Here is a 22,358-nt window from a genome sequence, read left to right on the forward strand (position 1 = left end):
GCCCTAGGATTCTAATGCACTTAGAACAGGGTCATTTTTTTTTAACCATTTGATTTGTGAATACTACAGAGGTGATTCTGCTATACTGACAGAATTCACATCTGCTGTAATAGTAGCAATGCATACTTACTGAGCCCTTAGGTTGTGCTGGGCTCTTTACATATAGTAACTCATTAAAGCCCCTATGAGATACATACTGCTTTATGCCCAATTCACAGGTGAGGAAAGTAAGCACAGAGAAGTGACGTCAGTGGCCCCAGATCCCATGAGTCAGTGGGAGAGCCAAGATCAGAACCCAGGCCAGCTGACTCCAAAGCTTGGCTGATATTTAAAAACAAACAAACCAACTAACTTGATGTACTGTTTTATGAAAATAACATGAAATTATTCAGCTTTTCCCAAAAAATACAATGATATTTTCAAATTTATAGAACTTGAAAGTCACACATAAGATTTTAAAAGGTGTATGCGTAAAATATTAAATTACGGGAAAAAATTATTTATTTTAAAGTTATTTTTTTTTCTGCTTCCTGAGCCAACCCAGCATGCTTTTCCTGACTTGTTTTCTTTCTACTGCTACCAGAGGAAGAACAGAAAGATGATATCATTTGATATTTTTCCCCCTGTTGAGTCAATAAAAGAGTAAAATAAAATATATCTTTAATTCAGGAATTCCTTTACGGACATACAAAAAACTAGGTTTCAGTCATAGCTATGATGTCTGTTAAGCATAGAAACATTTTAAATTACTTAAAGAGGAGAAGAAAAAAATTAAAATCATCCATACTGTCACCATCCAAAGGTGACCATGTTAACTAACATCCTCCCAGTGGTCTTCTTTGGTACTGGCTGAAAGTCCTTATTTCATTGGAGGTAAAAGCTAGACATATTCATATGGCTTATGATATTCCTATATTCAAACTTCGGATTACCCACTGATAGAAGACAGTTGGAGCAGTTCTGACTCCGCCCGTTAGTCCCCATTTGTGTGACTTTTATTTACTGTGACTTCCCTGGTGAGTTACCAACCTGTGGCCGTTGAAACTGCATGTTTGGCCCAGATGTCCTGGGGAACTTGTGGAAGGGAAGGAGGGTAACTAATAGAAGCAATAAAAGACTTCAGTGACATGTACCTGGATAGCTGATTTCGAAGCTTATTCTGATTTTAAGCTGTGACAATCTTAATATGAGGGAAAAAATTTAATTTTGAGAACTTTGTGTTTTTATGAATACCTGTCAGCAAACTTTTGTTAAATTTTTTTTTTAAAGATTTTATTTATTTATTTGACAGAGATAGAGACAGCCAGTGAGAGAGGGAACACAAGCAGGGGGAGTGGGAGAGGAAGAAGCAGGCTCCCAGTGGAGGAGCCTGATGTGGGGCTCGATCCCAGAACGCTGGGATCACGCCCTGAGCCGAAGGCAGAACTTAACGACTGAGCCACCCAGGCGCCCCTGAATTTCTATCTCATGCAGGATACTTTACTAAAATTGTTCCTGCTAAGAGCATCAGTGACTTTCTTTTGTTAAAGCCAGGGTCACTTTTCAGACTACATTTTACTTTCTGTCTCTGCTTCATTTTGTCTTTTGACTCCTTCCAAAGATTCACTCTTCCATTAGCCTCAGGATAGCTCACTTCTGTGGTTTTCCTTCTACCTCTTTGGCCCCTCGTTGGTCTTTTTTTTTTTTTAATAGTTTTCTCATCTACCATCCCTCCTACAAAGATTAAGTCCTCAAGATTCTGACTTGAACCACTTACTCTCCTTACTCTACCCACTTTCCTAAGCCACTTTCATGGCTCTGTTGTTCACCTTTTATGTGATAAAGGTCCCAAATAGTACATCTCTGGCCCAGATCTCTCTCCTACTTCCACATTCAAATCTCCAGGTGCCTCTGGGGTTCCCCATAGACATATTTTAGAGGTAGGCCAAATGTAAGATGTTCGAAAACGTAAGCCATCTCTCCCTGACCAGTCTTGCTCCATATCCTGCATTCCCAGTCTCAGCAATAGTACAGTTATCTAAACAAAAATCTCAGTTTTTCCTTAACTTCCACCTGTTTCTCATTCCCTGTGTTTAACCATTTACAAAATTTTGTTTTCTGCCTCCTTACTATATCTCAAAATGATCAGATCCTATATTTATCTTCATCACTACCTGATTTTTAAAATTTTAATTCCAGTATAATTAGCATACAGTGTTATATTAGCGTCAGGTGTACAATACAGTGACTCAGCAATTCTATACATTACTCAGTGCTCATCATAAGTGTACTCGTAATCCCCTATCACTACCTAATTTTTTAAATCACTGCCTTATTTTTTTTTAAAAGATTTTATTTATTTATCTGACAGAGAGAGAGACAGCCAGCGAGAGAGAGAACACAAGCAGGGGGAGTGGGAGAGGAAGAAGCAGGCTCATAGCAGAGGAGCCTGATGTGGGGCTCGATCCCAGAACGCTGGGATCACGCCCTGAGCTGAAGGCAGACGCTTAACGACTGCGCCACCCAGGTGCCCCACACTGCCTTATTTTTAATGACTGACTGAATTTAAAGATTTATTTCAGCAGAGAGCTCTTTCCGTGACTGTGTTCCACAGTGTTCGTTCCATAAGGTGTTAAATGGTATTCTACAAAATATCAGTTTGAGAAATGGCCAAATAAGTTTGAGGAATGTTGCATACCACCATTCTCATCTTGGCAATTCACAATGAACACGAAGCACGAAAACCCTGCAGAAAAACAGTTTGCTTGTTTAGCATTCCCATTAGCCTCACCCTACTTTTTCTGGGAACGGATTTTAAATGTCTTGCTTCCATTGTAAAGATTGGGCCAAGGTTGTATAGTATGTGAGGTAAGGAACATACTCCTTTTTCTTCCAAGTATTCATTTTTTCCTGTCAACATTTGTTGAATAATCTCTCCTTTCCCTGCTTGTTTATGGGTCTTTCTTTATTATATATTAAATTCCTAAATATCTTGGGGTCTGTTTTAGAGCTGACATTTGGTTTTTTTTAATTTATTTTTTTAAGATAGGGCATCTATTGGTATTTTTGATGGAAATCCATGTGAACATAGAACACATCATCTTTGATAGCTAAAGCCGTGCCTTCATATATCCAAGTAACAGATATGAGCTCTATAGTAGTAAAATTGAGGCCAGGTGAGTCCTCAACCATGAAGGCTGTTGAAGAAATTTTTACACTGGGTAGGAAGTCAGACTTGAAGGGGTATTCAAAGTGTTTTGGTAATTGGCTACATCAGTAGCAGTTTAAATGAGCAAGGGCTCTATTCTTCCCACCCCTCTTTTCCAATCAACAAAAGTGATGGTGTTTAACAACCTAAGGTTAGTCAAGACTCAGTTTTTAGTCAGATATACTTAGAAACCTGTTCATACTTACCTTCCTTTGTAATGCTCTGGTTTCAGGAGGCAATTTAGTAAAATCACACCTGAGCTACTTAAGATTATAGAATTAATCACATTTTTTTTATTAATAGTGTCATTCTTTATTTTAAGAATATTTTCACGGGTGGCCCAGTCGGTTGAGCATTTGACTCTTGGTTTTGGCTCAGGTCATGATCTCAGGCTCATGAGATCAAGCTACATGTGGGGCTCCCCACTCAGTGGGGAGTCTGCTCGAGATTCTCTCTCCCTCTGCCTTTCCCGCTCATGCTTGCTCTCTCTCTCTCTCTGTCTCTCTCAAATAAATAAATATGTAAAAATTTATTTTCAGACATTAAAACATAACCATAATATTATAATCACACCAAAATAAAACATGATCATCAAGAATTCAACCAGTATTCATATTTTCCCACGTATCTCATAAGAGTATTTTTAACTGCTAGCTTCGTCACTTTTTATATTTGAGGCATTAAAATAATTACTCAGATGATTTATCCTGAAATAATAGCCCAAGTTAGAAGTAATAATAACAATTTTGACTTTATTTTTTTTCCTTTTCTACTTGAACAACATTCTTAATATATTACATCAATTAGATGTAATATAATTACATGCCTAGATTACATCAATTTTTCTATAAGTCTCTATATACATGGATCCTTTTTTTGTGGTCAAGTGGTCTTAAGAGACTTCTGGAATAAGTCTGACATTTTTCCATTTTGAGATTTGTTGCTTCTTTCATCATGCTTATGGAATTTTTATCTTTGCAACACAAGAACTTTACCTACATACAGCCAGATTTGCTTATTCATTAGTATTTACTTGCTGGTACAGGATAAGTACTTTGATACAAAGATTTAGTTTTGATTTTCATTTTTCAGAAAAATATTTTATGACCTATTTGAATATTTTTCTGTTTTTCTTTTCTATTTTACTTCTGTTCGAGAATACCTATTATAATTGCAAGTCCTCTGTTTATTTGGCATATATATTTTTTTCTCAAACGCTTTTTTAAAAAATTCATTATTGAAGAATAATTAACATACAGTGTTATATTAGTTTCAGGGGTACAAGATATTGATTCAGCGATTCTATACATTACTCAACACTCACCATGATAAGTGTCACCATACAGTATTATTACAACATTATTGACTTTATACCCTATGTTGTACTTTTCATTTCCAAATCACATTTTATCTTGAGTTGTAATTTTTAACTGATATAATTATCCTGTCCTGGAATGAGTAGTGACCAGGTGAATTTCTTTTTACATGGCTGTGAGGCCATGTGTTTTGTTTTGTTTTTTGTGCTCACATTGATTAACCTATTTTGGACACCTAGAACCCATACTTTTGGTAGATGATGCTATGGTCCCTTTCAATTCTATGATTCTATGATACAGCATATATGGAAATGTCCTAGCTTCCTTGGGGGAAAGAAGAAAGTTAAGAAACAGCAAACACAGACATATTTTTGTATCTAAAAGAAGATCTGAGTAGAGAAACTCTAAAATGTTACTAGTGGTTATAGATGCATGGTGGAACTTTGCTATGTGTCTTCTGTTCCCCAGATCCATCCTGCACCCTGTGCTGGACCCTGGGGAATGACCAGTATAGATTATAACTATGGGCTTGCTTCCCTAACCTCTGGTTTCTGGTTGGGTTCAGCCAATGGAGAGTCCTAGGGGGTTGGGGGGGTGGTGGTACTGAGATATTGATTCCCCAGCCACTTATTTCCAGAATTGCCTTGCTCTGGCCCAGTCCCTCCACGGAAGGTCACCGCTCTTCTCCAGGAGAGCTTCTCCATTTGACTCCTGGGTTCTAGTAACCACTACCTCCCTTTGCCCTTTGAGGCCTGTGGTGATAACAGCCCCACTCTTCCTAGCCCCATCACCATCCCTGGTGATTTCCCTTGATCCTTCTTTAAGGTAGTAGATCATTGACTGACTAGTCTGCTGTCAACATTAAGATCTAGGTGCTTGCTTAAAGAAATGCTGGTTGCTGTCAGTTATTTCTTGGCTAAATGGATGTGCACTTACTTTTTGTTTTTAGATCCAAGAGTTGAAGACTGGTTCCTCATGTCCTCACCTCTGCCACAAACCTTCATCCTGGGACTCTATGTCTATTTTGTCACTTCTCTAGGACCAAAGCTCATGGAGAATCGAAAGCCCTTTGAACTCAAGAAAGCGATGATAACATACAATTTTTCCATAGTTCTCTTTTCTGTGTATATGTGTTACGAGGCAAGTGTCTTCAGTATTCCTAATGGGAGTATTTTGCCTGAATCTTCCTGTTTTTCTGTCATTATGTTTCTTGTTATGATTATAATGGTAACTCTGAAATTTAAGGAATTTTAGAAATTTAGCTTAAATTTTTGCCAAAAAATTGTTATGTATAGACGTGATATTGACCTATTTAGAGGATCTCAGTATAGTCTACCTCACAAGTAGTGAGAAAAATTAACATTAAGTCCAGGAACTTTCATGTAGTTAATAGATGATTGAATGAATCCGTAAGTGTTACTTTTAAGGCAACTCATACACGGAGAAATTAAGTACTTACTCAAAGTAACATAGCTGGTTATTGAAGGACTGATTTTTGAATCCAGGTCTGTCTGACGTTGGGAGCTTATCTTGACTCTGTAATGAGTTATCATCATCATTGTGGGAACCTCAGATAAGCTGTAAGATTGTTCAGGTTTGGTTTAGCTGAGCCTTGAGGGGACAGAGAATTTAAACTCATACAAAGCAGTAGGTGAGGGAGCCTGTCCCTTAACTGTCAGTAAGAGAGATGGGGATCTTCCAGGACCCAAGAGTAGACTCATGGATTCTCTCTCACCTACTGTACTGTTAACAACCTTCGTCCAGCCTCACTTACCTGCTTTTCTGGGATTCCTTGCTTCTTTTCCAATACTGGCTGGCTTCCTCATCTTCTACTACTTATTTTCTTCTTTGCAACATAGCTTGTGCTTCCTCATAACTGGAACTCTCGAGGGCCCACCATGACCCCTCTGGCCCCTCTTGACACTCTGACCTTTCCACATGCATCCCTCCAACTTGATTCCTGCTGCAAAGCCACCTGAATAAGTCACCTTACATGTGTTATAGCCTCATGTCTCACTGGCCTCGTTCAAGTCTGGACTAACCTTGCTACCTTCTATTTCTTCTATTTTATTACCAAAATTAACTACAAGCTATCTTATTGTCCCTTCTGGATCATGAGTAACTGAAAGGGAAGGAGTAACAGAGGTGGGGAGCAGAAAAAATACATGCTTTTACCAAGTTATGACAGAGAGGAAATAGCCTGTTGGACAGTGTTAAGTGCAGACCTAGAAGCCGGGAGACCAGGGGCTAATTAGTGCCAGTTATGCTACTAACCAGCTGCCTGATTTTTGAGCAGGTTACTTAACCTCTGGGCCTTAGTTCTCCCATTATATAGAGTCATGATTAAACCAAATTATTTCTCATGTCCCTTTATGCTCCATGTCTGATTATGTCATTCAATGTATGTCCCCAAATATGTTTCTCAGGAAGGAATTTAATTATAGCCAGTAAGTTTGTGTTCCTGTTTTAGCAAATACAATGTAAAAGAAGTTTGAAAATGCTGAATGTAGCCGTTTCTGTCTCTCATTAATCACTCATACCAGAGTTACTTATATGCCAATGTTTATTACCTGCCAAATATAAATTATCGCTCGTTCTTCTTGATAACCTGAAATATAGGAATGTTAAGAGCTTCATAGACTATTAGAATGTTCTTAAAATTAATATTGGGGAAGCACTAATTTCCACTCTCTCTTTAAACAAAGAGTTTTGGCAGCCAGTCAGCATGTCATCTCCAGGACACTGAACACATCACATGGTTTAGTGGATAGAGCACAATTGCAGTAGAAATACAGAGGAAACACCTCTACTTACGAATGTTAGGGAAAATATGAACAAGGTGGAAGGGAAGTACATCAGACTAAAGGAACCCACATTCCTTATCATATAGCGATGGCTAGTTACTTGACACTAGTCAGACATTAATGAAGAGAGACTCTTGAAGATCTCACAGAAGGCCATGGCACAGAGCTTCTATTGTTCAGCTCTGTCCTTAAATGGGGTAGGGTAAAGTGGAGAACCCATCATTCCAGTTAAGTAAGGGGACTTTTGGTTTTACTTGCAGCAGTCAGTAGAGAGTCTGAATAGAAGAGAATATGGCGCTCACTGACAGATCAGGATTTTGTAGAATTAGATGTTTTTCTACCACATTCCCTTGTTCCTTTGAGAAATATCTGTTGACTTGTTTTTGTAAGTCATTTTTCTTACCCATAAAATATGTTTTATACTTTTCTGAATCTTAAGATAATCTTTTTTAAGATTTCATCATTTACCAAGTTAACAGTGGGATTAAACATCTTGTGAATCAAGCTAGGAGCTAATATCAGGAAAGGATGGTGTGATTTTGAATACCACAGTCTAAACAGTTGTTCTTTCTTCTTTTGCTTCTTTTTGTTTTTGACCATTAAAATATCATTCTGATAAGCCCCATAACTTTTTGCTTTTAAAATTAATTTATGGTAGAGTTTTCATTTTAGCTTTAATAGTAATTAAAAATAGAAATTTGAACTGTGCACTAATGGCAGAAAATGATGTAAACCATTATACTGAGAAAGAAGACACTCCGAGGAAGATGTTGGCACTTGTGAGAAGAGGATGTCAGAGAAGAGCTGATCATATTGTCAGAACACTCAGTTAAGCCAACCATTTAATATATACATTAATTTAAAATTAGAACCCTTAGCTTTTCATTTTCAGATACTGTTTTATTCTTCTTTTTAGTTTTTTTGAAATTTTTATTTGAATCAAATACTGTTTTAAAAGAAGAACTTCCCACCATCATACTAAAAGAATGTCAATATAATCTTTGAATAAAGGTTCAGATAAAAACAATAGGCTCTTTCTTCTCACCACTAGTCTAAGGTCACTTTGTGGGTGTGCTGGAATTAGGGCATGCCAGATTGCACTCTTATTGTTAACATTTTCGTCTCTTACTTGTCATGTGACTCCAAACTGAACTAATCTCTGAGTCTTGTGTTTAATCAATCTTGATTTTAAGAGCCAAAGACTACCACTTCACATTATAAGCACTAGCCGAGGACAGGAAAACCCAGTTGTAGCAGCCGTCTAATAGTACAGTGAGGAGTTTTGGTTTGCGCATTCATTTACTGAGGGATGGAGATTAGAAATTACCAGAAAAGACTGTTTTCAGACTGTTATTCCCTTCAGAGTACACAAACATATTCGTGAGCATATATACATATATACATACATACATATATATGTATATATGCCGGCATGCACCTGCCAGTATTTGCTATTTAATCAAAACACTCCTAGTGTTTTATTCTCCACTGTATTAGAATAATCATCCTAAGGAATGGACATTTGAGTCAGAACACAGTTGATATAAATAATATATGACTATATGATTTTGAAAATTCTTGTTGCTTTATCAAGCAAGTTCCCAGTTTGTAATTATTCTAGCCTGCCTTTTCTTCTGCACTGCATACTGAATCAGCTGAGATTGTGGTAAAGAGACACAATCAAAAGTACCATTGTTGTAGCTGTTGAGCAAATTCTTCCTTCTTTAATATACATGTGCTCTCTTACAGTTTGTGATGTCTGGCTGGGGTACAGGTTATTCACTTCGATGCGAAATTGTTGACTACTCACAGTCACCTTCAGCATTGAGGGTGAGTCTTTTTGGAAAAACTTGTAACTCAAATATTAAAACTTTTTAGACTGTGTTTTATTAACACTTAATGTGAACTCAGAAGAAGTAAATGACTCAATTACCAAACTATATGGACTGAGAGAAAAAAAGCTAAAAATTATCAGAATGAATAAGTCAGGTGCATAGTTTTCTGTTAAATGAAAATTGGTGCTTTTATTTTTTAATTTCCTGGATTTAAAAATAAATTCATATCTGGTTCCTCAAAAAATTAAAAATAGAATTACTATATGATCTGGCAATTCTATCTGGATATATACCTGGAAGTATTGAAAACAGGGACTCAAAGAGATACTTGTACACCCATATTCATAGCAGCATTATTCATAATAGCCAAAAAGTAGAGGCAACCCAAATGTCCACGGACAGATGAACAGATAAAGAAAATGTGGTATATCCGTACAATGGAATATTATCCAGCCTTAGCAAGGAAGGAAATTCTGATATGTGCTGTAGCATGGATGAGCCTTGAGGACATTATGCTAAGTGAAATCATCCAGGCACAAAAAGACAAATACTGTATGCTTCTATTACATGAGGTAATTGGAATAGTCAGATTCAGGGACAGAAAGTAAAATGGTAGTTGTCAGGGGCTGGTGGGAAAGGAGATCAAGAGTTATTGTTTAATAGGCACAGAGTCTCACTTTTGCAAGGTGAAAGGAGTTCAACGGATGGGTGGTGGTGATGGTTGCACAACAATGTGAATGTACTAAATACCGCCAAATGAACGCTTAGAAATGGTTAAGATGGTAAATTGGGTTATGTATATTTTGCCAAAATTAAAAAGATAAAAATTGCTCCATATAAAAAAATAAAATAAATTTGTATCTATGTGTTCCTGCAGATGGCACGCACCTGCTGGCTTTATTACTTCTCCAAATTTATTGAGCTATTAGATACTGTGAGTATGTGGTCACCACACTTGGTAAATGTTTGATGTTTCAGTAGAAGCAATAAACTGCTAGAGTTCAGTTGTCTGATAACTCTGGTTATCTCTCCACTTCAGGCAGACCTCCTATTATCTTTTACCTTTTATCATCAGTAATTTTAGAGAGTAGATAGGATAAGCATTTTTTTTCAGTCTTTTGCAAACTCCAGAAGGTTTTCTTATGTACCCACCATCTGATGAAGATAAGCATGTAACTGTCACATACACTGCAAAACTGTGCATCTTTATGGAGGTGGGTGACAGGTGTTTAGGGAAGCAAGTTCATGAAGCAAAGAGCAGAGAACGTTCTACCTTGGGCTCTTTTGGTATAAACCAAAGCACTAAGTCATCCATATTTGTCTAAGAGGGTAAGTGCTTCAAAATTCATAAACTTACATTAGGATATTATCCCTGGGATATCAGTAGTTTTCGTAATATCAAAACTATCTCTAGCTGCCTTTCTGAAGTTTATACTTACTACATCTTCTCTCTTCCAACTAAGATCCTGTTGAGGATCGACTCTGAATTTGGGTGACAGGCTCTGGGAGAAGCAGGTGCCATGGATTAGGATCCTTGATGAGAGGGGACAACTGTGTCCTTCTGTTTTCAGAGTAGCTTCGGAAAGGGGTATTTATCTTTGGGGCATGTAGGTTTCAGTTATCTGGAACCAGTTCTGGATCTAAGACAAGTGTGTTCTCTCTTCAGGATACATATTGCAATTACATATTACAGAATACATATTTCTTCTCTTTTTTATTTTTATTTTTTTATTTAAATTCAATCAATTAACATATAACATAATACTAGTTTCAGAGGTAATGGTCAGTGACAGAGTACATATTTCTTGTAGCAAATCTCAACATGCTTCACCTTCTCAGCTGAATAATCGCATAATGTTAGAATTGGAAAGGACTTTAGTGAGCATAGAATACAGTGGTTCTCAAACTTGGGCTTGCCTTAGAATCACCTGTGTGAAACACACACAGATGTCTGGACCCCACTCCTAAAGTTTCTGATGCAGTGTGTTGGGCTCAAGAAGTTGCATTTCTTTTAAGTTCTCAGGTGATGTTATTGCTGTTGGTCCAGTGTCCACACTTGGACACCCCTGCTGTAGTTCAGTGCTTCTCAGCCTTCATGGTGCAGGAACATTAACTGCATTAGGAAGAAACCCAAAAACCTGGGCCCCACCTCCAGAGATTTGGTACCAGGTGGTCTACAGTTAGAGACTAGGCATGGCGATTTTTATAAAGCTTCTTGGACATTGTAATATGCAGCCAGGGTTGTGAACCACTGATCTGGTCCAAAACAATTGAAGCCAGAAAGGTAAGTAACTCACCCAGAGGAATGCCACTACTGCCTGAGACTGGGACCCCAGATAGTTAGTTTGGGGCTTTTTCATTGCATCATGCTGCCATCTTCCATGTGCATAAGCAAATGCATTTTGGCTTCATTGTTTCTGCTTTGCATGTTCTCATTTCCAGGTTCCACAAGGAAACTGATGCTACCTCTATGTACTTACCTAAACCACATTTCTCAAATACTGTTATGGATACTTTTGTTTGTGGTGCTCTGCTTAGTTCTATATTTAGAAGTCTGACTCATCACTGGTATTATGAATTTTGAATATTTTTTGAACACTTAATTCTGCTTTTGAATTTTTTTTTGGAAAAAATTTCTCCCTGCAAAAGCCTTCCTGTTCTCCTCTTTGTTTGTTTGTAGGGTTTCTGCAAACCACGGGTACATTCAGTCTGGATGGTGCCTTTGTTGCCTTTCTTCTTTTTCTAGGCTGCATTTTCCCCCCATCCTATTTTTCCATATCCCCTCAAGTTTTTCCCTTTTCATCTTTTTTTAGTAATAATATGCTTACTTTTGCTTTGTTGCAAGTCCTTTTTTCAGTTTGCTTAATCCCTCATCTAAATTAGTAGGATGTCTTAGAGAGCAATATAGAATAGTTTCTGTCCTAAGAATTGAGACTCTCTGCTTTCCCACATACTTCAAAATCTACATGGATGTTTTCCTACCAGTAACATTTCTTTCAATATTTGGCTATGTTCCTCACCTTCCATTTTTGATTTTCAAATCTGCATACATTTTCCTTAACACCCTTTTATTGATTCTCCCATGACTAGTCATCATACCTAAGTTCTTTCATACTAATTAGCTTTTTAGCTGCCGCTTGGAGAATCAGCTGTTTCTATGAGCATTCTCTAAGGCAGGCCTTTCAATGCAAATTATGGTGTAAAATAGTTTGTACTTTGCAAATATTTTTGTAGATAAATCAGTAGATCAATCATTGCATGATTTTCTATGAACTTGATTTTTTTAAAATTATTTCAGATCTTTTTTGTTCTGCGTAAGAAAAATAGCCAAGTGACTTTCCTGCATGTCTTCCATCATACCATCATGCCATGGACCTGGTGGTTTGGAGTCAAATTTGCCGCAGGTAGCCAAGGGAGAGTTGGGATCGTGTGTTATAAACGATTACATTTCTGTATGTTGTAAACACAAATTCTGTCCTTAAATGTGATTTAGAAGAAACTCAAAACATCAAAGGATGACTTTGATCGAACTTCCGACTTTCATTATTACCTGAAACATAAATGTTAAGACTTTAACCCAGGTCCCTCCCCCACCCTTCATTCTTTAGATACACATGACTTTTGGGTACAGCCTTCTACCCATATCCTGTAGTTGTTTGGTTTGGATTTTACTCTCTTCCTGTATAGTTCTATTAAATATTATTAAATAAACAAACAATAAACAAATAAAATGGTAGAAGCCTTAGTTTTATAGAAATATAGTTAGATATCTATAACTTACAGCTTTCCAGGAAGTTAGAATGTTTATCTCAAGTTCCAGTCATCTTTGCATTCAAAATTCCAATAACTGATATCTCATCCCCTACCAAGTCTTTAAAGATGTGTCAAATTGTGGTTGAGGGATATTGTTTTGATATTTTTTGAAGTCAAAACTGGTTTAAATCAAAAGCTTGGCAGAGAGCCTCTTTTGTTCGTTTGGTTTTGGTTTATGCCTCTGAACATCTAGAATCGGAAAAAACAGGTTAAGCAACTTTACCCTATCATAACTTGTTAAATAAATGATGTCTCCAAGAACATATACTTATTAGCAGAAGTTGGTTGGGAAATTTTTTTATCGAGTTTAAGAATTCTAAATTTAAGAAGTCTCTGAGTAGATCTGCAGCCCATGTTAGACAAAGCTTTAAAATTTCTGTGAATAGCTCATTTCTATTAGGTATTCTGACTTTGTAGGACGAAAAAGAGAAACCACAATTGAGGAACTCTTGTTTGAGTTTTATAGTCTCTAGGCATGGGGAAAAAATCTTCATGTCTCAGAGCATGAGAAGGCATGAATAAGCCATTGGCATGAGATACCAGAACCTGGAGGAGCCAGGAAGACTGTCCCTACTGTGGCCTACGGGCATCAGATTTTCCAGTATGAGGTGTTTTCTTTCCCCAGATTGGCATTTGTATGTCATGGATTTTTAAAAAATAATTGTCATTGATTTTTCTTATAATGTATGTTAATGTAAAAATGTAACCCACATTATGAGAAGATAGTCTCATCTGTGTCCATTTTATAAATTAAGGATAGCGATTATTTATCTCCATTATTTTACTTCTCTTTATATGTTTTTTTTCCTCTCACATCAGTTCTCTGTATAGCGATATTCATTGACATCTTATTTGTGTTGGCCAAAAATTGGAAAATACCTAACCATCCATTAATAAGATGGTTATGAATTCTTGTGTATATATAATTGTGAAATGCAAATGATACTGAGAGACATTTAGCTCATCTTCTCTTTTAAGCAGTTTGACTCCAAAATTATCAGAAATAGGTGTCTATTCTATTTTAAAGTATGCTAGAAAAAGTTCTTTCACACCCTTATAATTTATTTATTCAGATTTCTTCTCTGAGACCAAATATTATATCACAACACTGAAAAATAAATATAAATAGGAAAAAGATTGGGAGGTAATACCCCAAAATACAGTGATTTAGAGGTACTAACACAGAAAGTGCCTTCTCTCTACATCTTTAGCCTCTCTGTATTTTCTAACTTTTCTGTATTTGAATAGCTATAAGTTCTACAATGGGAAAAACGAAGTTTATTTGAAGAATAAAGTTGAGCACTTTTGTAATGTCTATCTTTGAGCCCATTGATAATCTGGCTTCCATTTTCAAACAAGCATTGCTTTCAATAATGAAAATTTAAACATGAAATTCCTTGGTTTTTTAATGTTACCCTGTTTATGGACATCAAACACATTGTGGCGGGTTCATTGTCCACACCTTAATCCCCCTGCTGCTTTACAAAGCGTAAATACTTTCTTCTCTCTTATACGTCCCATGAGTTGGCATTTCTGTTCAGTCTTGCATGTGGAATCTGGTAGATACTTGTACACCTAATATCTATTTAGTGACAAGTACAGCAATAAGAGCTGAGATATTTCCAGAAATGTGGTCTGGCATTGGCTTTCATTCCTAGAATGAAACTGTCCGGTTTACACTGTTCTTTCAAAGACTTGAGCACAACTGATCTCTGTCTAGTATTTAATTTCCTGTTTGCCTGTTGTACAATTCTCTGGCATAAAAAGTATTCCAACTTTTCTTTGGAATATGATGCAGATGTTTCTCTGGCAGGTTTTTATATTCATTATGCACATCCTCCCTTCCAGAGATATGGAGAATTGTGATAATTACCCAGGTGATTCCTTTATTTCTCTAAAAAGGAATAAAATGAAATGGCACTAATTGCAACTCATTCCAAGATGTTAGCTTTGCAAAACTATTGTTGTAAAGAAGAAAGCAAGCTTAGAAAATACTTTATTAGGAAAGGCTTCCAAAGAAGATGTGAAAAACATTGCTAATTAAAATGTGACTGTTCTATGAATGAACTTATTAACATATCTGAAAAAATAATCATAACTAGACAAAATCAGCAAGTTAATTTTATTTGATAGCTGATTTTGATTAGTAATCCCTACTAAACCCTGTTAGCTACACTAGTGCTTTGTTAAATTCTTGTCCATAGGATCCTCATTTTAGGACATTTAAATAATAAAAGATTCTGGATGGAAAAATAGTCTTCTACCAAAAAATGGGACAGGTATCTTAGTGAGAAAAGCCTGATGTAGTTTGTGTCCTCTGTGTTTATATAATCATAAGACACAAATGGACATGAGAGGTATTTGGCTTATGCTCCTGTTAAGCAGCTTGACTCCTAAACTATCAGAAATACACAACTACTATATTTTTAAATCACCCTAGAAAATGTGTTTTAACACAACTATAATTTATTTATTCAAGTTTCTTTTGGGGAAAAAAGACTAATCCAAATGTAAATAATGAAAGGTGGGAGGTTGTTAACAAGCTTCATTAATTCAGTTTCTTCTGACTTGAAATTTATGATAATTGGCTGCAATTTTATTTATTCTACTGAGAGAAAGTTTATGAAGCACAGTATAGCATAAATGAGGCATTGGGGGAATATTTAAATTACTCAGAAATAATTATTTCCAACAGGTTATTTTAAAGGAGTACTTTAGCAGTGGTAGTGTCTAGAAGTATCTGGAATTTCTGGAATTATGAATGATTATTAAGATGTAATTAGTTTCTATTATGCAACAATTTTTATTTTGCTTTAAACTTTCTATAATACATAGTGTTTATGAATTTAGTCCCTTTTCTAAGGTAATTTTTCCACATTTGCAGGGTTTCACTTTATTTCTGTAATTAAAGAATACTGGAATAAAGAAAGTAGAATATTTTGGAGAAGAATTTAAATCCTAGGTCAGCATCACTAAGCTGAATCAGGCTATACATAAAGAATGCAGCTTCTTGCAGATCGTGCCTTTTAGGAAAGATGCTAAGGAAGAGTGTTTTGGTTTTTTCCCCTGCTATCAGCTAGTCACCTTGCTACCCCCTCCACTGTGCTACAGGTCCCGCTAAAGACAGTTGAAATGATCTTTGCTTCTGTTCCCCCAGGGTTCTTTGCTTCTACTCTAAATTGAATGTGATCAGTAGGAGACGTAGTGGCTGGAAGAGGAAAATCAAGATAGGAGGACACAATTGATAATAATCAAATGGAAGCCGTAAACAAAGATGGCTTAACAATTAATAAAGGTTTATTTTGGAAAAACAATACTTGTTTTTAAATAATTAAAGCAAACTTAGCATAGCCTACTAATGAAAGCCAGTATTTACTGCCAAAGTTTTATAGCACAAGAGAACGGATTGTGATACATTCATACAGTGCAATGCTGTACTACTGAACAGTAGTAAGAAAGCAAACTACTAATACAGCAACGTGGATAAATTTTAAAAACATTATGTTGATTGGAAGAAAGTAGGCCTACAAGATTATCCTGTATAATTCTATTTATATGAAGTTTAATATCAGGCAAACTAATAGTTGATGACAGAAGTCAGCATAAAGGTCACGTTGAGAGGGGTATATTCTTGGAAGGGGGATGTAGGAACCATACGTGATGTTGGAAATGTTCTATATCATGACTTTGATGGATGGCTATGTGGGTGTATACCTGCATACACAATCATCACCTAAGATTAGTGCATTTGTGTGCTTTATATATGTCAACCCTCACTAAAAAGAGGAATCTGATCACTATTATTAAGCATCTACCATTAAAAAACAACTCAACTTAGTTTGTTAAAGTGAACCCAAACCAAAAGACCATCTTAAGGTTAAGATATAACAATAAATAAAAGCATTCTAATTTATTTTTGGAAATTTGCATCTTATATTTTACTGAATGAATGTGTTATCCAGCTCCCTCTAATTTGGTAGCTGTTTAACAATATTAATGTGATGTATGTTTTTCTTTCTACTAAAATTAAAGAAATAATTATTCTAAAATCTCAGTTCAGACAAAAATGAATCTCATTTTAAGGAACATTGCCCCCATTTTACAATAATTTTATTTTCCAGGTGGTTTGGGAACATTCCACGCCTTTCTAAATACAGCTGTACACGTAGTCATGTATTCCTACTATGGGCTATCTGCACTGGGGCCAGCCTTCCAGAAGTATCTGTGGTGGAAAAAATATTTGACATCATTACAGCTTGTGAGTAATTCATTTTCTTTAAAACCAGACATAAAACTAAACTAGAGTCATTTCTCTTTCCCATGAATCAGAATACTAACTAAAGAACAAAAGCTACAGAACAATAGGAATATAGAGTGTGTGGCCCCTGTATTGCATCCCGTCATTATCTTTTCCATGTTATTTAAACTTTTGTGAAGAACTGTGTTGAAAACAAAGTGTATTTGGTAGCCAAGAGGCTCAGACGGTTAAGCCAGAATGTGTATCTTTAGGCCATCTTTATACTATTTTATGCTTTTATATAAAATAAATATATTTATGATCAAGATAATCTCACAGTTATTTGAACTGCAGCAGGCATAATATTAAATTAGAAGTTAGAAATTCCATATTCTAGATCTAAATGACTTTGACGGAGGGAACGTAACTGAGGGCGTTATGTGTCTTCCTGTATGCCTGCCTCTAAGTCTGTTTTTCCTCCAAATGGTAAATATATATGCAGATGAAAAGGGTAGGGGGACGGTATATTGTATATATTGGCAAAATTGACAATGCTCTAAATAACCAAGTGTAAGGAAGTAGTGAAATAAATTATTTTAATTCCTACTTTGTGATATTATGAAATCAAGAAAATTATTCACAGTTGCTTTCTTTTTAAGTATTTTTTCTGACCGTACAGTAACATGTGCTCATCGCCAAGAAATCAGAACATCTAATTAAGCAAAGAGAAAGAAGAATAGGCATAATTCCACATCTATGTGTATACCTGTTGCATGATTTGCATTATACCACACGGACAATTTTGTATTGGGCTTTTTTTCACTTACCTACTCTTAAATGTAAAAACTTTTTAATAATGTGGCAAAATACTAAAATGGAAGAAAGAATAGATATTTATTATTATCTCGAACATGTTGGTTATACACAAACATGCCTGTGTCGGATATTGAAGGTGTCACTGAGGCTTCCAAAGGTGTCATCTTCCTGTCTGCAAAATGAGAGAAGTAAGTGTAGTTACTGCACAAGAATGTCATAGAAGTTTCTTAAGGTAATGCAAGGGAAGTTGAGGATGATCATAAAAGAAACTGTGAAAAGCTTAACTATGGTTATAACTGGAAGATTATAGGTAATTGTTATTTATTTTTATTTATGGAATCTTACTTTTCTAACATTCCCACAGAGCACATGTTGCCTTTTAATCAGGAGAAGAAAGATATGCAAAAAATCTGGACATTAGCCTGGGAAGTGTTCCTCTTAAGACTGTGTATAATGTTCTGGAGCAAAGAGCCCTTGAGCATTACGAGAAGGGTCATCAGTACTGTGTTACTCCTTACAGAGTCTCTGCTGCCATTGGCAGGATATATTTTTATCCTGATCTAAGTGTGGGTGACAAGTGGCAGATACCAGGACTCAGGGATGCTTTGGCTCCTACAGAATTGCTGGGGCTCTAATTAGAATGTTTGTGTTTCCCCAAAATTGAAATACCTCGTCTAACCACAAGACAGAATATTTGAAATTGAGAATCTTCTAGAAAATTAAGCCGTAAGATAGTGGTCCCATGTGTATTTCATCAAGTCAAGGACTCAAGACAGAGACTTGCCAAGACAACCTGGTCTGATGGTTCTTTCTCTGGGGACGAAAGAGCTGTTGCACCGCACAGCTCCCGGGCCATTTACGTAGGGCTGCTGGAGTTGTAGAGTTGGGCAGGACTGAATAGTGGTTCCCCATTCCCGTCTGGATTTTGACACTGTCCCACCCACTCTCACACCCACGGAGGCTAGATTGAAAGATAAAATTTCCTACCCAACAGTAGCCTAGCTGTGGTTGCAGACTGTTTAAGCATAAGCAGCCAAAGAATGCATTAAATGAGTGCTCCTTTGTGACTTCGTACCTGAATAATATTTCTCATTCTTTCATCTGTTAGGCCCAGTTCATTATTGTCACCATCCATATAGGCCAGTTCTTTTTCATGGAAGATTGCAAGTACCAGTTTCCGGTCTTTCTATACATCATTATGAGTTATGGGTGCATCTTTCTGCTGCTCTTTCTCCATTTTTGGTACCGTGCTTACACCAAAGGCCAGCGGCTGCCCAAAACTGTGAAAAATGGAACCTGCAAAAACAAAGATCACTGAAATGCAAGCACAACATGAATCTATGACTGAGACTGGTATCTTACTTTCCTTGACAATCAAGAGCTATTTCCATGTGAAGTGCATTTTGTATATTTTTCAAAACCAAGAGCTTGTATTTTTATGATAAGTTATTGGGGTTTCTGATATTTGAGAGCCCAAAGCTCCCAGATAACAGAGTCTAATTAGAGCCTAAAGCAGGCAGTTTTTCAGCTGCCTTTAAACCTAATCTTAAGGTTTTATTTAATACATTTTGTTATAGTGAAAGGAGGATATGAAACAGTATAGTACTTTTCAAAGAAGTCCAGTACAGATGAAAAATATCATCAGATATTTTGACCGTGGACAGAGATCCATGCACTACTATAGATTCCTTCTGCCAGCTCTGAAAACCTCTAACTGGGAGTTCTGGCTTTGTTGCTTGTTGAATATATTCAGAGACACTATATTTACTCCAAAGTTAAATTCCCATTCTAAAGAGCTAATGCTGAACATGAAGTGAATTTTTGATAAGTTGTCATTTAACATCACTAACAATAATTTTTAATGGATCTCTCGTGTAGCCACCACCAGTTTTGCTGATAAGACTTTCCTACAATACTTTTGTCGTATATACTGTCTGAAAGTAACAATTTGGGGGGTTAGTACATTGATGCACTTGACACTAAGGTTAAGTTACTATTCTGAAAACAAGATGATTTGTTCTGTGGCTTAACGAGCACTGTGGTATTACTGTTTTGCAGTTAACTTTGTATATTTCTGGAAAGAGGTGAAATTTGTCAATGGAAAAAGTACTCTAGTTCAGTGGGAAAAATCTGTTGTCTGTTGTATTATAATGTCACTCTCTCATATTGTCATGGCTTATAGGATTATCTTGTTAAATATGTATTGGTTAGATATGTAAATGTTCATATCATTAGCTCACTGCAGGTACCCTTGAATCATAAGTGATTTCAGACCTCCCATTATACACAGTTTCCAGAAATGTGTTAGAGTCGTTTGTGAAGCAACTGGAGGAAAATGGTGGCACAGAAATTCTCCAGGGACTATTTGGTTACGTAAAGGTCTCTTAGTAAAGAGAGAGAGAGAGAACCTATTTAATAGTCATTATAGATACACTGCATGGAAAAACATTCCCAGAATTATGAATTAATTAATAGCCTGGATTTCGTTTTTTCAAACCTATAAACTATATAATGAAGACCTGAAATTCATTTTGCCTACTTTTGTTTTTCCACAATTACTGCTTTCTAAAAATTCTCTTGTTCTCACATTTTCTTGTTGGCAAACTGAAACTACTGGTCAATAGAGTTTTGTCCCAGAAACAATGATATTTGGACATTTCCGAATTTTCCCCTTTTCTTTCTTGTTATATCTCTACTTGATTTTGAAGGACTGCTTATGCTTATATGACTTTAAACAATTAGTACTTATGGGTCTCCGTTATGTAACACACAGTGATAGCATTGTCCATCAAAGCCTGAGTTTTTCCTCACTGTAAACTCCTGTAGTTCGATGTGTCACCTCAGGCATTTAATCTATACCATGGCCTTTTCTCTCACACTCACCAGATTTATAAGGTTATTTGCTTTTAAGTGACCTTTACTGATTTCACTTGCTTACAATACGAGAAGACGAGGGTTGATAAATGGGGGAAAGATCTTATTTTTCTCAAATAAAGAAAAGAAAGCAAAAAGAGCTAAAAGAACAGCAGTCATAATTTATTTCCCCGAGGGTCTCAGGGTTCCTATACTCTTTTCCTGTTTTGGCTCTTCACATCTAACCTGCGCTAAAAGGAGACAGTGTTGTGGGTGCTGTTACACAATGCGCATGATTTCCACAGACCCAAGTAGGGTAAAGACCAAAAGGAAGCACAAAGAGAAGATGAAACAGGAGAGTTTGGTTTTCTCAATACTTTCTGTCCTGCGTTGTACAACCTCTCCTAACCTCACTGTAGTCTTTACAATGTCTGACCTGCCTCTGAACTAACAGCAGCGTGTATTGCAACCATGTTCTAAATTATGTGAATAAAAGTGGAGAGCTGGAATATTACATGAAAAGAAATCACAACTAGCAGAAGTATCCTTCATATAAACGTCATTAGATCAAAATGCATATCACTGGATGTAGGATGTGCATGAACAGTATTTTATTAAAGGGATCTATGGGTCACATAGAGTTTCTATTGGGGTTTCATCCACTTTTCAGGACTTTTTGCCTTTGGGTTGCTTACCTAACAATTAAAGAGACCAGTTACAAAATCTGGTTTATGACATGAAGTTCTATGAATCCTTGAAACCTATGTCTACTATAAATAAATACAAATACAAAATTTTAAGTATCTATGGAACATTGCCAGTTTACAGTCTTAATTGTGTTGAATTCTTAATTGAGTGGACTACATTGTTACCTAAATTATAAAATTATGAGTTTATGTTTCCTCAGTTATCTCTTATTTCTGTTAAATTTTTAAAGACTATGGAAAACTCTGTGGATATTGTCAAAGTGTGTGTGTGTGTGTGTGTGTGTGTGTGTGTGTGTGTGTGTGTGATAATAAATTTGTGGTAGTGTGGGTGTATGTGTGTCTTTTATTTTGGAATATAACTGCATATGTTTGCATGGGTAGGTGGTTTTAATCCTGAAAACTCATTTAACCAAAGCATTTTACACAGTTGTTGAACATTGATATATTGAGAGCCCCTGCTGGATATTAGAGTGATACAAAGATGCCTCGGACATAATTGGGGCCTCCTGAAACTTACAGACTGACAGAGGAAGTTATGTAACAGGGCAGTTCGGTGCCATATGAGTGGAAGTTCTGTCACTTAGACAGCAGGGAAGGCTCTATGAAGGAATTAGAACTTGTGTGTTTAAGATGTATAGAACTTCAAAATGGGTGGTGGGTTAGTGGGCAAGGTGTAAGTGAAAAGAGATAACAAATCAAGGTCTAGGAAAAGGAAAGTTTAGGGAATGGCCAATAGACCAAATTAGAGAAAGGCCTCCTGCAGTTGATACAGAGAGATGAGACCAGAAGG

At 36.4% G+C, this 22,358-nt stretch overlaps 1 protein-coding gene across 3 annotated transcripts in view; it reads left to right on the plus strand.

The window, feature by feature from the left end:
• ELOVL7 (ELOVL fatty acid elongase 7) overlaps positions 1–21,757 on the plus strand; it is a 75,900-nt gene extending 54,143 nt beyond the window's left edge. For all 3 annotated transcript variants that reach the window (XM_045794306.2, XM_087862133.1, XM_087862134.1), the window contains 6 exons: positions 5,453–5,643; positions 9,057–9,137; positions 10,020–10,076; positions 12,441–12,546; positions 17,077–17,213; positions 19,117–21,757. In XM_045794306.2, coding sequence (XP_045650262.1) covers positions 5,453–5,643; positions 9,057–9,137; positions 10,020–10,076; positions 12,441–12,546; positions 17,077–17,213; positions 19,117–19,326 — 782 coding nt within the window. In that variant the 3' untranslated portion in view covers positions 19,327–21,757. The remainder of the gene's footprint in view (positions 1–5,452; positions 5,644–9,056; positions 9,138–10,019; positions 10,077–12,440; positions 12,547–17,076; positions 17,214–19,116) is intronic.
• The last annotated feature ends 601 nt before the right edge of the window (positions 21,758–22,358 follow it).

Source organism: Ursus americanus, chromosome 5, assembly GCF_024610735.1.
Source record: "Ursus americanus isolate L20-20 chromosome 5, mUrsAme1.1.p, whole genome shotgun sequence".
Classification (NCBI taxonomy): domain Eukaryota; kingdom Metazoa; phylum Chordata; class Mammalia; order Carnivora; family Ursidae; genus Ursus; species Ursus americanus.